This window comes from Molothrus aeneus, unplaced genomic scaffold (genome assembly GCF_037042795.1).
Source record: "Molothrus aeneus isolate 106 unplaced genomic scaffold, BPBGC_Maene_1.0 scaffold_408, whole genome shotgun sequence".
Lineage (NCBI taxonomy): Eukaryota > Metazoa > Chordata > Aves > Passeriformes > Icteridae > Molothrus > Molothrus aeneus.
In genome coordinates this window covers 39,232-56,826 of record NW_027099077.1, presented here as the reverse complement: position 1 = coordinate 56,826, position 17,595 = coordinate 39,232, and the positions used below count along the sequence as shown (strand labels likewise).

Below are 17,595 nucleotides of genomic sequence, written 5' to 3'. Positions count from 1 at the left end.
TTCTGAAATGATCAAATGCTGAAATTTTAATTTAAAAAAATTCTAAAAGGAGCAAATGCTGAAATTCTACATAAAAAAAAATTCTAAAATGATCAAATGCTGAAATTCTGCATCAAAAAAATTCCAAAATTTAAAAATGATCAAATGGTGAAATTCTAATTTTAAAAAATTCTGAAATTCTAAAATGATCAAATGCTGAAAATCTAAATTGAAAAAAATTCCGAAATTCTGAAATTCTGAAATGCTGAAATTTTAAATCCAAAAATTCCAAAATTCAAAAATTATAAAATGCTGAAATCCTAAATAAAAAAATTCTGAAATCCTAAATTAAAAAAAATTCCAAAATTCTAAAATGATCAAATGTTGAAATTCTAAATTAAAAAAAAAATCTAAAATGCTTAAATTATAAAATGCTAAAATTCTAAATTGAAAAAATTCCAAAATTCTAAAATTCTAAAATGCTGAAATTTCAATTTAAAAGAATTCTGAAAGGATCAAATGCTGAAATTCCAAATTGAAAAAATTCCAAAATTCTGAATAAAATAAAATAAAATAAAATAAAATAAAATAAAATAAAATAAAATAAAATAAAATAAAATTCGAATAATTCACATTAATTAATGGATTCCCTTGGTGCCCGGCTCAGGACCCCAAAATTAAATAAAATAAAAATAAATGGAAATAAAATTCAATTAATTAAAAATAAAATAAAATAAAATTAAATTAAATTAAACTAAGATTCGATTAATTACCATTAATTAAAGTCTTCCCTTGGTGCCAGGCTCAGGAGCCCAAAATTAAATTAAATAAAAATTAATAGAATTAAAATTCAATTAATAAAAAATAAAATAAAATAATATTAAAATAAAATAGTATTAAAATACATAAAATAAAATTAAATTACATTAAAATAAACTAAAATTCTATTAATTAGCATTAATTAATGTTTTCATTGGTGCCAGGCTCAGGACCCCAAAATTAAATTAAATAAAAATTAATATAATAAAGTTCAAGAAATTAAAAATAAAATAAAATAAAATAAAATAAAATAAAATAAAATAAAATAATAAAATAAAATAATGAAATAAAATTATAAAATAAAATAAAATAAAATAAAATAATAAAATAAAATAAAATAATAAAATAAAATAAAATAATAAAATGAAATAAAATGAAATGAAATAAAATAAAACAAAATAAAATAAAAATAAAATAAAATAATATTCGATTAATTAACATTAATTAACATGTTTTCCTTGGTGCCAGGCTCCGGACCCCAAAATGAAATTAAATAAAAATACAATTAAATTCAAATTATTTAAAATAAAATAAAATAAAATAAAATAATGAAATAAAATTATAAAATAAAATAAAATAAAATAATAAAATAAAATAAAATAATAAAATAAAATAAAAATAAAATAAACTAAGATTCGATTAATTAACATTAATTAACATGTTTTCCTTGGTGCCAGGCTCTGGACCCCAAAATGAAATTAAATAAAAATACAATTAAATTCAAATTATTTAAAATGATATGAAATGAAATGAAATGAAATAAAATAATAAAATAAATAAAATAAAATAAAATAAAATAAAATAATAAAATAAATAAAATAAAATAAAATAAAATAATAAAATAAAATAAAATAAAATTAAAAAAATAAAATGAAATGAAATAAAATAAAATAAAATAAAATAAAATAAAATAATAAAATAAAATAATAAAATAAAATGAAATATAAGTTAATTTATATTAAATAAAATAAAATAAATTAAAATAAATTAAATTAAATTAAATTAAACGTCGATTAATTAGCGTTAATCACTCTTTGCTCTTGGTGCCAGGCTCAGGACCCGGCTGCGTTCGGTGCCCGTTCGCTGCTGCTGAACTCGACGCGGGCGCACCTGGGCACCCGGTACCGCCTGCTGCCCCACCTGTACAGCCTGGCACAGCGGGCACACCGGGACGGGCACGGCGTGGCACGGGCACTGCCCGTAGAGTGGGTACCGGGGTACCTGGGGACACCTGGGGACAATGGGGACACGTGGGGACACCTGGGGACAATGGGCACACCTGGGGACACCTGGGGACACCTGGGCACATCTGGGGACACCTGGGCACACCTGGGCACACCTGGGCACCCGGTACCGCCTGCTGCCCCACCTGTACAGCCTGGCACAGCGGGCACACTGGGACGGGCACGGCGTGGCACGGGCACTGCCCGTAGAGTGGGTACCGGGGTACCTGGGGACACCTGGGGACACCTGGGGACACCTGGGGACAATGGGCACACCTGGGCACACCTGGGGACAATGGGGACAATGGGCACACCTGGGCACACCTGGGCACACCTGGGCACTCCTGGAGACACCTGGGGCACACCTGGGCACTCCTGGGGCACACCTGGGGACACCTGGGCACACCTGGGCACACCTGGGCACACCTGGGGACAGTTGGGAATGGTGGGAATGCACCTGGGCACGGCGTGGCCGGGCACTGCCCTTTGAGTGAGAGCTTGGGGCACCTGGGGACAATGGGCACACCTGGGGGGAATGGGGACACCTGGGCACACCTGGGCACACCTGGGCACACCTGGGCACCCGGTACCGCCTGCTGCCCCACCTGTACAGCCTGGCACAGAGGGCACACCGGGACAGGCACGGCGTGGCACGGGCACTGCCCTTTGAGTGGGTACCGGGGTACCTGGGGACACCTGGGCACAGCCACAGGCACGGCGTGGCACGGGCACTGCCCTTTGAGTGAGAGCCTGGGGTACCTGGGGACACCTGGGGACAATGGGGACACCTGGGGACACCTGGGGACACCTGGGGATACCTGGGCACACCTGGGCACTCCTGGGGATACCTGGGCACACCTGGGCACTCCTGGGGATACCTGGGCACACCTGGGGCACCTGGGGGACACCTGGGGATACCTGGGGCACACCTGGGCACACCTGGGGCACACCTGGGCACACCTGGGGACACCTGGGGGACACCTGGGGCACACCTGGGGATACCTGGGGACACCTGGGGCACACCTGGGGCACACCTGGGCACACCTGGGGACACCTGGGGACACCTGGGGGACACCTGGGGCACACCTGGGGACACCTGGGGACACCTGGGGACACCTGGGGCACACCTGGGGACACCTGGGGACACCTGGGTGAACCTGGGGACACCTGGGCACATCTGGGGATACCTGGGCGCACCTGGGGGCACCTGGGCACACCTGGGGGCACCTGGGAATGTTCACCTTGACCTGGATTTGGGCCTTGACCTTGCCTTGGGTCTTGGTCTTGGCCTTGATCGGGGCCTGATCGTGACTTGGGCCTCGATCTTGGGCTTGACTTAAATCTTGACTTGGACCTTGACCCTTACTTAGACCTTGACTTGGATCTTGAGCTTGGCTTGGAGCTCGGTCTTGACTTGGTCTTGATCTTGATCTTGATCTCGGCTTAGACCTTGGTCTTGGCTTGGGTCTTGGTCTTGGCCTTGATTTGGGTCCTGATCTCGACCTGGATTTTGATCTTGGCCTTGAGCCTTGGACCTTAAGCTTGACCTGGACCTTGGCTTGGACCTTGATCTTGACTGGGTCTTGGTCTTGAGCTTGACTTGGATCTTGAGCTTGACTTGGATCGTGAGCTTGGCTTGGTCTTGACCTTGGCCTTGATTGGGGTCTGATCTTGACTTGGGCCTCGATCTTGGCCTTGACTTGGGCCTTAAGCTGGGCTTGGACCTTGACCCGTACATAGACCTTGTCTTGGACCTTGAGCTTGACTTGGACCTCGGTCTTGACTTGGACCTCGGTCTTGACTTGGACCTCGGCCTTGACTTGGTCTTGGTCTTGGTCTTGATCTTGGCTTAGACCTTGATCTTGGCTTGGGCCTTGATCTCGGCTTGGTCTTGGTCTTGGCCTTGATTTCGGTCCTGATCTTGACCTGGAGTTTGATCTTGGCCTTGAGCCTTGGACCTTAAGCTTGACTTGGACCTCGATCTTGACTGGGTCTTGGTCTTGAGCTTGATCTGGACCTTGAGCTTGACTTGGGCCTTGATCTTGGCTTGGTCTTGACCTTGGCCTTGATTGGGGCCTGATCTTGACTTGGATCCTGATCTTGGGCTTGACTTAAATCTTGACTTGGACCTTGACCCTTACTTAGACCTTGACTTGGACCTTGAGCTTGACTTGGACTTGATCTTGACTTGATCTTGGCCTTGATTTCACTTAGACCTTGATCTTGGCTTGGGTCTTGGTCTTGGCCTTGATTTGGGTCCTGACCTTGACCTGGATTTTGACCTTGGCCTTGAGCCTTGGACCTTAAGCTTGACCTGGACCTTGATCTTGACTGGGTCTTGGTCTTGAGCTTGATCTGGACCTTGAGCTTGACTCGGATCTTGAGCTTGGCCTTGATTTGGGACCTGATCTTGACTTGGGCCTCGATCTTGGCCTTGACTTGGGCCTTGAGCTTGACTTGGACCTCGGTCTTGACTTGGTCTTGATCTTGATCTTGATCTCGGCTTAGACCTTGATCTTGGCCTTGATTTGGGTCCTGATCTTGACCTGAATTTTGATCTTGGCCTTGAGCCTTGGACCTTAAGCTTGACTTGGACCTTGACCCGTACATAGACCTTGACTTGGTCTTGATCTTGATCTTGCTCTTGATCTTGATCTCAGCTTAGACCTTGATCTTGCCTTGGGTCTTGGTCTTGGCCTTGATTTGGGTCCTGATCTTGACTTGGGCCTCGATCTCGGCCTTGACCTGGGCCTTGATGTGGATCCTGAGCCTGATTTGGTCTTGGCTCTGGACCTTGGCCTTGATTTGAGCCCTGCCTTGGATCTTGACCCTGACCTGGATCTGACCATGATCTGGACCTGGGCCTTAAGCTGGGCCTGGATCTTGATCTTGGTCTTGACTTGGATTTTGACCTTGGCTTGGTCTTGACCTTGACTTTGACCTTGATCTTGGCTTGGGTCTTGACTTAGGCCGTGACTTGGGCCTTAAGCTGGGCTTGAATCTTGATCTTGGTCTTGACTTGGGCCTTGGCTTGGATTTTGACCTTGGCTTGGTCTTGACTGAGGCCTTGACTTGGGCCTTAGGCTTGGCTTAGAATCTTGATTTTGACCTTGACTTGGATTTTCACCTTGACTTGGTCTTGACTTTGACCTTGGCTTGGTCTTGATCTCGGCTTGGCCCTTGACTTAGGCCTTGACTTGGGCCTTAAGCTGGGCTTGAATCTTGATCTTGGTCTTGGCTTGGATTTTGACCTTGGCTTGGTCTTGATCTCGGCTTGGTCTTGACTTTGACCTTGATCTCGGCTTGGCCCTTGACTTGGGCCTTAAGCTGGGCTTGAATCTTGATCTTGGTCTTGGCTTGGATTTTGACCTTGGCTTGGTCTTGATCTCGGCTTGGTCTTGACTTTGACCTTGACCTGGGCCTTAAGCTGGGCTTGGCTCTTGATCTTGGTCTTGACCTGGGCCTTGGCTTGGTCTTGACCTTGACTTAGTCTTGACTTTGACCTTGATCTCGGCTTGGCCCTTGACTTAGGCCTTGACTTGGGCCTTAAGCTGGGCTTGAATCTTGATCTTGGTCTTGACTTGGGCCTTGGCTTGGATTTTGACCTTGACTTGGTCTTGACCTTGGCTTGGTCTTGATCTTGACTTGGTCTTGACTTTGACTTGGTCTTGACTTTGACCTTGATCTTGGTTTGGCCCTTGACTTAGGCCTTGACTTGGGCCTTAAGCTGGGCTTGAATCTTGATCTTGGTCTTGGCTTGGATTTTGACCTTGGCTTGGTCTTGACCTTGACTTGGTCTTGACTTTGACCTTGGCTTGGGTCTTGACTTAGGCCGTGACCTGGGCCTTAGGCTGGGCTTGAATCTTGGTCTTGGTCTTGACTTGGGCCTTGACCTTGACCTTGAGCTCGGCTTGGGCCTTGACTTAGGCCTGACCTGGGCCTTAAGCTGGGCTTGGCTCTCGATCCCGAGGCCCTGCCCCCCATTAATGACCCCAATTAAGGGTAATTAACGGCCCCCCATTAATGACCCCAATTAAGGGTAATCAAGGGTAATTAGGGTAATTAACGGCCCCCATTAATGGCCCCAGTTAAGGGTGATTAGGGGTAATTAGGGGTAATTAAGGGTAATTACTGCCCCCCATTAATGGCCCCAATTAAGGGTAATTGCACTGCCCCCCATTAATGACCCCAATTAAGGGTAATTAACGGCCCCCCATTAATGACCCCAATTAAGGTTAATTAAGGGTAATTAAGGGTAATTAACGGCCCCCCATTAATGACCCCAATTAAGGTTAATTAAGGGTAATTAATGGCCCCCATTAATGGCCCCAATTAAGGCTGATTAAGGGTAATTAGGGGTAATTACTGCCCCCATTAATGGCCCCAATTAAGGGTAATTAAGGGTAATTAACGGCCCCCCATGGCCCCAATTAAGGGTAATTAATGCCCCCATTAATGGCCCTAATTAAAGGTAATTAAGGGTAATTATTAAGGGTAATTAGGGGTAATTAATGCCGCCCCGCAGGTTCTTCGCCGAGGAGGCCGCGTGGGACGTGGAGCAGCAGTTCCTGTGGGGGGCGGGGCTGCTCATCACCCCCGTGCTGGAACCCGTGCGTGACCCCCCCCCAGAGAGCCTTCATCACCATCCTCATCACCCTCATCAGCCTCACCTTCCTCATCCTCATCATCCTCACCTTCATCATCCTCACCTTCCTCATCATCCTCACCTTCCTCATCCTCACCTTCCCCCAAAAAGCCTTCCTCATCCTCATCATCCTCACCTTCATCCTCACCTTCCTCATCATCCTCACCTTCCTCATCCTCACCTTTCCCCAAAAAGCCTTCATCATCCTCATCATCCTCATCTTCATCCTCACCTTCATCATCCTCGCCTTCCGCATCCTCGCCATCCTCATCCTCACCTTCCTCCAAAAAGCCTTCATCATCTTCCTCATCCTCATCCTCACCTTCCTCCAAAAAGCCTTCCTCATCCTCATCATCTTCATCATCTTCCTCATCTTCATCTTCCTCATCTTCATCCTCATCTTCATCCTCATCTTCATCCTCATCTTTATCCTTATCTTCATCATCTTCATCCTCATCTTCATCCTCATCCTCATCTTCATCCTCATCTTCATCCTTATCTTCATCTTCATCCTCATCTTCATCTTCATCATCTTCATCTTCATCATCTTCCTCATCTTCCTTATCCTCATCTTCATCCTCACCTTCCTCATCTTCTTCTTCGTGTCACCTTCATCGTCTTTCTCTTCTTGGTCTTCTTCATCTTCTTCATCATCATCATCCTCTTTGTCTTCCTCCTCCTCTTCTTCTCATCTTCTTCATCGTCTTCCTCACCTTCATCTTCATCATTTTTGTCTTCATCTTCCTCTTCTTTTCCTTTCATTGTCTTCTTCATCTTCTTCATCTTCCTCACCTCCCTCTTGTTCTTCATCTTCTTCATCTTTGTCTTCATCTTCCTCTTGCTCTTTTTCATGGTCTCCTTCATCTTCCTCATCTTCATCTTCCTCATCTTCTTCCTCGCCGTCTTCTTGTCATCTTCATCTTCATCGTCCTTCTCTTCTTGGTCTTCTTCATCTTCTTCTTCTTCATCATCCTCTTTGTCTTCCTCCTCCTCTTCTTCTTCTTGTCATCTTCATCATCTTCCTCGTTTTTGTCTTCCTCTTCCTCTCCTTCATCTTCATCATTTTTGTCTTCCTCTTCCTCTTCTTCTTTTTCTTCCTCTTCTTTTCTTTTCCTTTCATTGTCTCCTTCACCTTCCTCCCCTTCCTCACCTTCCTCCCCTTCCTCACCTTCCTCTTGTTCTTCATCTTCTTCAACTTCTTCATCTTTTTTAATCTTTGTCCTCATCTTCCTCTTCCTCGTTGTCTTCTTGTCATCTTCATCTTCATCGTCTTTCTCTTCTTGGTCTTCTTCTTCATCATCATCCTCTTTGTCTTCCTCCTCCTCTTCTTCTTTTCATCTTTATCGTCTTTCTCTTCCTCATCTTCATCATTTTTGTCTTCCTCTCCTTCATCTTCATCATTTTTGTCTTCCTCTTCCTCTTCTTCTTTTTCTTCCTCTTCTTCTCTTTTTCTTTCGTTGTCTCCCCTCCCCTTCCTCCCCTTCCTCCCCTTCCTCCCCTCCTCTTCCTCCGGGCGGGGCCGGTTCATTCCGGAACGTTCCGTGTCCCCCGCAGGGCGTGGAGCTGGTCCGGGCCTACATCCCCGACGCCGTCTGGTACGAGTGGCACTCGGTGAGGGGCTCATTAGGAATTCATTCCTTCGTTAATTCATCGGGGGTTAATTAATCAGCGGCTCGTTCTTGAGCGTTGTTGTCCAATGCATAATGAGTAACGTTGCTCTTTCCTTCTCCTCTTCCTCTTCCTCCTCCTCCTCCTCCTCTTCCTCTTCCTCTTTCTTCATCACCTTCTTTACCTGTTGCTTTTCCTCTTCCTCCTCCCCGTCTTCCTCTTCCTCCTCCTCCCCATCCTCTTCCTCTTCCTCCTCTGCATCCTCCTCGTTCCGCCCTTCTCTTCTTCCTCCTCCTCTTCATCTTCTTCCTCCTCCTCCTCTTCTTCCTCGTGTTCCTCTTCATCTTCCTCCTCCTCCTGTTCCTTCTTCTTCTCATTTCCCTCTTCATCCTCTTCTTCTTCCTGTTCTTCCTCCTCTTCCTCTTCCTCCCCTTCCTTGTTTTCCTCCTCCTCTTCCTCCTCCTCTTCCTCCTTTTTCTCATTTTTTCTCATTTTGCTCTTCCTCCTCTTCATCTTCTTCCTCCTCCTCCTTCTTTTCCTCCTCTTTTTCTTCTTCCTCCTCTTCCTGCTTTCCCTCCTCTTCCTCTCCTTCCTCTTCTTCCTCCTCCTGTTCCTTATTTTTCTCATTTCGGTCTTCCTCCTCTTCCTCCTGTTCTTCCTCCTCTTCCTCCTGTTCTTCCTTCTCCTCTTCCTGCTCCTCCTCTTCCTCTTGTTCCTCCTCTTCCTCCTCTTCTTCCTCTTGTCCCTCCTTTTTCTCATTTTTTTCCTCCTCTTCCTCCTCCTCTTCCTTCTTTTTCTCTTTTCCCTCTTCCTCCTCCTGTTCTTCTTCCTCCTCCTCCTCTTCATCTTCATCTTCCTCCTCCTCCTGTTCCTTCTTTTTCTCATTTCCCTCTTCATCCTCCTCTTCCTCCACTTCATCCTCCTCTTCCTCCTCTTCCTTCTTTCTCTTATTCTCCTCTTCCTCTTCTTCCTATTCTTCCTCCTCCTCCTCTTCCTCCCCTTCCTTGTTTTCCTCCTCCTCCTCTTCCTCCTCTTGTTCCTTCTTTTCCTCATTTTTTCCTCATTTTGCTCTTCCTCCTCTTCATCTTCTTCCTCCTCCTCCTTCTTTTCCTCCTCTTTTTCTTCTTCCTCTTGTTCCTTCTTTGTCTCCTCCTCCTCTTCCTCCTCCTGCTCCTATTCCTCCCCCTCTTCCTCCTGTTCCTTCCTCCTCCTCCTCCCCCTCTTCCTCCTGTTCCTGCTTCTCCTCCTCCTCTTCCTCCTCTTTTTCTTCCTCCTTTTCCTCCCCCTCTTCCTCCTTTCCCTCCTCTTCCTCTTCTTCATCTTCTTCCTCCTCCTGTTCCTCCTGTTCCTTATTTTTCTCATTTTGCTCTTCCTCCTCCTCCTCCTCCTCCTCCTCCTCCTCCTCTTCCTCCTCTTCCTCCTCATCCCCTTCCTGCTCCTCCTCTTGCTCTTGTCCCTCCTTTTTCTCATTTTTCTCCTCCTCTTCCTTCTTTTTCTCTTTTCCCTCTTCCTCCTCCTGTTCCTCCTGTTCCTCCTCTTCATCTTCCTCCTCCTCCTCCTCTTCCTCCTCCTCCTCCTCCTCCTCCTCCCCACGCAGGGTTCCCGCCTGTGGCGCCGTGGCCAGTGGACTCACCTGTACCTGCCCGGGGACCGCCTGGGGCTGCACCTGCGCGGGGGCCACATCTTCCCTGTGCAGCGCCCGGCCACCACCACGGCCGCCAGGTAACGCCTTAAGGGGAGGAAGGCTCGGGAGGATGAGGATGGTGGGGTGGGGGCTGCGCCGTCGGCTCCTTCATTGGCTTCATCGTCATTGGCTTCTTCTTCATCGTCATTGGCTTCTTCATCTTCATTGGCTTCTTCTTCATCTTCATCGGCTTCATCGTCATTGGCTTCATCTTCATCTTCATTGGCTTCATCGTCATTGGCTTCTTCTTCTTCATCTTCATTGGCTTCATCTTCATTGGCTTCATCGTCATTGGCTTCTTCTTCATTGGCTTCTTCATCTTCATTGGCTTCTTCTTCTTCATCTTCATTGGCTTCATCTTCATTGGCTTCTTCTTCATCTTCATTGTCTTCTTCTTCTCCTCCTTCATCCTCATCGGCTTCTTCTTCATCGGCTTCTCCTTCTTCATCTTCATTGTTGTCTTCTTCATCTTCTTTGTCTTCTTCATCTTCTTGTTCCTCCTCTTGTTCTCTGTCTGCTTCTTGTCATCTTCATCATCATCTCAGGAGGATGAGGATGGTGGGGTGGTGGCCACGTCTTCCCTGTGCAGTGCATGGCCGCCACCACAGCCGCCAGGTAACGCCTTAAGGGGAGGAAGGCTCGGGAGGATGAGGATGGTGGGGTGGGGGCTGCGCCGTCGGCTCCTTCATTGGCTTCATCGTCATTGGCTTCTTCTTCATCGTCATTGGCTTCTTCTTCATCTTCATCGGCTTCATCGTCATTGGCTTCATCTTCATCGTCATTGGCTTCTTCATCTTCATTGGCTTCTTCTTCTTCATCTTCATTGGCTTCATCGTCATTGGCTTCTTCTCTTCATTGGCTTCTTCTTCATTGGCTTCTTCTTCATTGGCTTCTTCTTCATCTTCATTGTCTTCTTCTTCTCCTCCTTCATCCTCATCGGCTTCTTCTTCATCGGCTTCTCCTTCTTCATCTTCATTGTTGTCTTCTTCTTCTTCTTCATCTTCTTTGTCTTCTTCATCTTCTTGTTCCTCCTCTTGTTCTCTGTCTGCTTCTTGTCATCTTCATCATCATCTCGGGAGGATGAGGATGGTGGGGTGGTGGCCACGTCTTCCCCGTGCAGTGCCCGGCCGCCAGGTAACGCCTGAGGGGAGGAAGGCTCGTGAGGGTGAGGATGGTGGGGGGGTGGCTGCACCGTTGGCTCCTTCATCGGCTTCATCTTCATCTTCATCGGCTTCATCTTCATCGGCTTCTTCATCTTCATCTTCATCGGCTTCTTCATCTTCATCTTCATCTTCATTGGCTTCATCTTCATCTTCATTGTTGTCTTCTTCTTCTTCTTCTCCTCCTTCATCTTCATCGGCTTCTCCTTCATTGGCTTCTCCTTCTTCATCTTTATTGTTGTCTTCTTCTTCATCTTCTTTGTCTTCTTCATCTTCTTGTTCTCTGTCTTCATTTTCTTCTTGTCATCTTCATCATCTTCTTCTTCTCCCTCATCTTCATTGTCATCTTCATCTTCATTGTCTTTCTGTTCCTCATCTTCATCTTCATCGTCTTCTTCATCTTCTTGTTTTTCTTCTTCTTCTCCTTCATCTTCAGTGTCTTTCTCTTCATCTTCATCATCTTCTTCATCTCCTTGCTCCTCTTCATTTTCTTCTTCATGTCATCTTCATCTTCATCAGTCTTCCTCATCTTCATCGTCATCTTCTTCATCTTCCTGATCACCTTCAAGTTCCTCTTCTTCATTGTCTTCTTCTTCATCTTCATCGTCTTCCTCTTCATCTTGTCATCTTCATCTTCAACTTCATTGTCTTCTTCTTCTTCTTCATGTCATCTTCATCTTCATCTTCATCGTCATCTTCTTCATCTTCCTGATCATTTTCAAGTTCCTCTTCTTCCTCCTCTTCTTCTTCTTCATCTTCATCGTCATCGTCTTCTTCTTGCCATCTTCATCATCTCCTTCTTCTCGTTCTTCTTCCTGTTCCATCTTCTTCATCTTCTTCATCTTCTTCATCTTCTTCATCTTCTTCATTGTCATTTTCTTCTTCCTTGGCTTCTCCTTCATCGTCACTGTCTTCTCCTTCATTGCCTGATGATTAATCAGTAATTAACGAGCTGTAATTGCGTTTTCTCAGCCGCAGGAACCCCCTGGGTCTCATCGTGGCGCTGGACGAGAACCAGGAGGCCTCGGGGGAGCTGTTCTGGGACGACGGAGAATCCACGGGTGAGGCGGCAAAATCTTCATCATCATCATCATCATTATTATTATTATTATTATTATTATTATTATTATTATTATTATTATTATTATTATTATTATGGAGAATCCACGGGTGAGGCGGCAAAATCTTCATTATTATTATTATTATTATTATTATTATTATTATTATTATTATTATTATTATTATTATGGAGAATCCACGGGTGAGGCGGCAAAATCTTCTTTATTATTATTATTATTATTATTATTATTATTATTATTATTATTATTATTATTATTATTATTATTATTATTATTATTATTATGGAGAATCCACGGGTGAGGCGGCAAAATCTTTATTATTATTATTATTATTATTATTATTATTATTATTATTATTATTATTATTATTATTATTATTATTATTATTATTGAGAATCCACAGGTGAGGCGGAAAAATCTTTATTATTCTTATTCTTATTCTTCTTATTATTCTTATTCTTATTCTTCTTATTATTATCATTATCATTATCATTATCATTATCATTATCATTATCATTATCATTATCATTATTATTGAGAATCCACGGGTGAGGCAGCAAAATCTTAATTATTATTAAAATATTCATTATTATCATCATCATCATCATCATCATCCATTATTTTCTAATTATTATCCATTTATTATTATTATTATTGTTATTGTTATTATTGTTATTATTGTTATTATTGTTATTATTGTTATTATTGTTATTATTGTTATTATTGTTATTATTATTGAGAATCCACGGGTGAGGCAGCAAAATCTTAATTATTATTAAAATATTCATTATTATTATCATCATCATCATCATCCATTATTTTCTAATTATTATCCATTTATTATTATTATTATTATTATTATTATTATTATTATTATTATTATTATTATTATTATTATTATTATTATTATTGTTATTATTATTATTATTACTATTATTGCGAATCCACGGGTGAGGCGGAAAAATCTTAATTATTATTAAAATATTCATTATTATTATTATCATCATAATCCATTATTATTATTATTATTATTATTATTATTATTATTATTATTATTATTATTATTATTATTATTATTATTATTATTATTGCTTATTAATTCTTGCTGCATTATTATTACTACTATTACTATTATTATTGCTATTATTCTTGATGCTTTATTATTATCATAGTTATAATCATATTATTATTAAGGAATTATTATTATTGCTTTATTATTAATATTTTATTGCTATCCTAATTTCTCTAATATTACTAAATTATTATTATTACCAATATTGTCATTATTATAATTATAATTACTATTATTATTAAGGAATTATTCTTATCACTATTATCATTGTCATCATGATTAGCATAATTAAAATTACGATAAATATTAATGAATTATTATCACTATTATCATCATTACCACCATCATTATCAGCATTATTATTAGTAATGCATTATTATTATTATTATTATCATTATCATTATCATTATCATTATCAGTATAACTACAATTATGATTAATGAACTATTAGAATTAATATTATTTTTATTATTATTGCTATATTAGTATTATTATTATCCAAATAATGATTATCAATATCAATATAATTACTATTATTAATGAATTATTACTATCATTATTATCATTATAATCACTATCATTATAATTATTGTAGCATTATTATTTTTATTATTAATGCTGAATTAGTATCATTATCATCATTCTAATTACGATAACTATTAATAAATTAATATAATTATCATCCTAATCATCAATATAATTACTATTATTATTAATGAATTTTTATAATCATCATTATCATTACTGTTATTGCATTATTATTGTTATAGCTATTATTATTATTTTATTATCGTTATCATTACCATCATTATAATTACTATTACTATTAATGAAATATTATTATTATTATCATTATAATTATCATCATTATCATAATAATTATCATTATGATTACTATTATTATTAATTGTTACTATTGGTAATAATTATTATTGACAATTATCATAAGCTTTATTATTATTAATGCTGTATTAATATTATTATTATTATCACCATTATTATTATTATTGCAGCATGTTAATTATTTTTATTATTTTCCTAATTATTTTGATTTTTCTCCCATTTCAGACAGCAATTCCTACATTTTCTACGAATTCCGATTTTCCAACGTGAGTCACAAACTTTAAATTCCTTCAATTGGAATTCCTGGTTTTAGTCATCAACATTTTCAATTAATTACAGAATTAAATTGGAATTGCTGAACTATTCAAAGAAATCCATTAAAAAGTTTATTTATTAAAGGATTATTTCAGTATAAAATGTGATAAAATAATATAATAATATAATGTAATATAAGGTAATATAACGTAATATAATATCATATAATATCATATACCTATAAATATAATATAATATAATATATTATACCTATAAATATAAGTAAAAATATAAATACGTAAATTTGTAAATATGTAAATATACAAATATATGCATAAATATAAAAATATAATTATAACTATTAATAAATCAATTAATATAGATATAAATATAATAGCATATAAAAGGATATTATATAATAGGATATATTATAACAATATTAGAGGATATAATATAAGAGGAATTATATTATATTATATTATATTATATTATATTATATTATATTATATTATATTATATTATATTATATTATATTATATTATATTATATTATATTGTATTATATTATGTTTCCATCCTTTTATATCCTATCCTATTACATCCCATTAACTATACAATATTATATTTATAATTAAATTCTATTACATTCACAATTAAAATTCCATTTACAATTCCATCCATATCTATATTATACATAAATTATTACATACAAATCCATAAATTTATTCCTGTTTAATCACATCCTCCATTTCCTACACCAAAAATCCCCCATAAAAACCCAAATTCCTTTTTCTCCTTTGCCACCCCTCAACACCCAAACTCCTCCATTTCCCCCATTCCATCCCAGAACGTTCTGGAACTTTCCGTGACCAATTTCCCCCATTTCCCCTCATCCATCCCAGAACGTTCTGGAACTTTCCGTGACCAAACTCCTCCATTTCCCCCCCGATCCCAGAACGTTCTGGAACTTTCCGTGACCAAACTCCTCCATTTCCCCCCCGATCCCAGAACGTTCTGGAACTTTCCGTGACCAAACTCCTCCATTTCCCCCCTGTATCCCAGAACATTCTGGAACTTTCCATGACCAAACTCCTCCATTTCCCCCCTGTATCCCAGAACGTTCTGGAACTTTCCATGGCCAATTTCCCCCATTTTGCCCCTGATCCCAGAACGTTCTGGAACTTTCCATGGTCAAACTCCTCCATTCTCACCCCCCCATCCCAGAACGTTCTGGAACTTTCCGTGACCAATTTCCCCCATTTCCCCCCTGATCTCAGAACCTTCTGGAACTTTCCATGACCAAACTCCTCCATTTCCCCCCAATCCCAGAATGTTCTGGAACTTTCCGGGACCAAACTCCTCCATTTCCCCATCCCAGAACGTTCTGGAACTTTCCGTGACCAATTTCCTCCATTTCCCCCCTGATCCCAGAACGTTCTGGAACTTTCCGTGACCAATTTCCCCCATTTCCCCTCATCCATCCCAGAACGTTCTGGAACTTTCCATGACCAAACTCCTCCATTTCCCCCCTGTATCCCAGAACCTTCTGGAACTTTCCGTGACCAATTTCCCCCATTTCCCCCCTGTATCCCAGAACCTTCTGGAACTTTCCGTGACCCACAACAATTACTCGGACCCGCACGGGCTGCACTTCGAGGAGCTGCGGGTGCTGGGGCTGCCGCGAGCACCAATCAGCATCAGCGTCACCTCCGAGGGCGTGGCCGCCCCGGCCAATCACAGCCTGAGCTGGGACGGCGCCGCCCAGGTGGGGAACGGCCGCGGTTTGGGGGGGGAAACGGGGAATTTGGGATTTTGGGGGATTTGGGAATTCACAATTTGGGGAATTAGGGATATTGGGAAATGCGGAATTTGGGGGATTTGGGGGATTTGAGATGTTGGGGAATGCGGAATTTGGGAATTTGGACAATTTGGGGAAATTGGGGAATTTGGGCAATTTTCGAATGGGGAGTTTGGGCAATTTGGAATTTGGGATATTTGGGAACTTGGGGAATTTGGGATATTGGGGAATTCAGAATTTTTTGGAATTCAGAATTTGGGGAATTTGGGGAATTTGGGATATTGGGAAATGCGGAATTTGGGGAATTTGGGATAGTGGGGAATTCGGAATTTGGGGAATTCGGGATATTTGGGCAATTTTGGATTTTGGGGAATGCGGAGTTTGGGATATTTGGGAATTTGGGATATTTGGGAAATTCGGGGAATTTGGGATTTTAGGGAATTCGGAATTTAGGGAATTTAGGATATTTGGGAATTTGGAATAAGGGGAATGCGGAGTTTGGGATATTGGGGAAAGAGGAATTTGGGGTATTTGGGATATTGGGGAATTTGGGATATTTGGGAATGGGGAATTTGGGGAATTTGGGATATTGGGGAATGCGGACTTTGGGAATTTGGGATTTGGGGAATTGGGGATATTTGGGGAATGCAGAATTTGGGATATTGGGGAATTTGGGCAATTTGGGATACTGGGGTATTTGGGATATTTGGGAATTCAGAATTTAGGAATTTAGGATATTGGGGAATTCGGAATTTGGGGAATTTGGGGAATGGGGTATTTGGAGAATGCGAGATATATGGGGTATTTAGGAATTCGGAATTTGGGGAATTTGGGATATTGGGGAATGCGGAATTTGGGGAATTTGGGATTTTGGGGAATGCAGAATTTGGGGAATTTGGAATTTGGGGAATTTGGGATATTTGGGTATTCAGAATTTGGGGAATTTGGGATATTTGGAATTTGGGGAATTTGGGATTTGGGGAATATGGAATTTGGGGAATTTGGGATATGGGGGAATAAGGAATTTGGGGAATTTGGGATTTGGGGAATGTGGAGTTTGGGATAATTGGGATATTTGGGAATGCAGAATTTGAGCAATTTGGGGAATTTTGGATATTGGGGAATTTGGGATATTGGGGAATTTGGAATTTTGGATATTGGGGAATTCAGAATTTGGAGAATTTGGGATATTGGGGAATTTGGGGTATTTGGGAATGGGGAATTTGGGGAATTTGGGATATTGGGGAATTCGGTATGATAATAATGATAAAACTAATAAAATAAAAATTAAATTGAAGATTATAAATAAATAAAATTAGCAAGATAATGAAAACAATATAAAAAGAAAATCAAACTAGAATTTTTAATACAAATATAGATATAGATATATAGATCTATAGATATATAGATCTATAGATATATATAGATATC

General features: G+C 40.6%; 2 protein-coding genes across 2 annotated transcripts in view; one reads left to right on the top strand and one right to left on the bottom strand.

Moving 5' to 3' along the window:
• LOC136570880 (maltase-glucoamylase-like) overlaps positions 1–17,595 on the top strand; it is a gene marked incomplete at its 3' end in the record, with an annotated part of 62,322 nt that overhangs the window by 5,639 nt on the left and 39,088 nt on the right. Inside the window, exons 3-9 of the mRNA XM_066571284.1 lie at positions 1,849–2,003; positions 6,547–6,631; positions 8,221–8,277; positions 9,872–9,996; positions 12,091–12,192; positions 14,342–14,378; positions 15,961–16,131. Coding sequence (XP_066427381.1) covers positions 1,849–2,003; positions 6,547–6,631; positions 8,221–8,277; positions 9,872–9,996; positions 12,091–12,192; positions 14,342–14,378; positions 15,961–16,131 — 732 coding nt within the window. The remainder of the gene's footprint in view (positions 1–1,848; positions 2,004–6,546; positions 6,632–8,220; positions 8,278–9,871; positions 9,997–12,090; positions 12,193–14,341; positions 14,379–15,960; positions 16,132–17,595) is intronic.
• LOC136570879 (serine/arginine-rich splicing factor 4-like) lies at positions 3,388–6,396 on the bottom strand. The gene is made up of 5 exons (XM_066571283.1): positions 6,388–6,396; positions 5,391–5,706; positions 4,630–4,980; positions 3,998–4,567; positions 3,388–3,869 (listed from the first exon to the last, which is right to left on the bottom strand). The coding sequence occupies exons 1-5, from the start codon at positions 6,394–6,396 to the stop codon at positions 3,388–3,390; spliced, it is 1,728 nt and encodes a 575-aa protein (XP_066427380.1).

What these genes read in the sequence shown, in the direction of transcription:
- LOC136570879 (XM_066571283.1), bottom strand. An exon ending in AAGACCAAGTCAAGGTCTAT is followed by an intron (nt 4,568 to 4,629) that starts GTACGGGTCAAG and finishes ATCAAAATTCAG; the next exon opens with GTCAAGATCAGGACCCAAAT. An exon ending in AAGACCCAGTCAAGATCGAG is followed by an intron (nt 3,870 to 3,997) that starts GTCCAAGTCAAG and finishes TCAAGGTCTAAG; the next exon opens with CCAAGATCAAGACCAAGACC.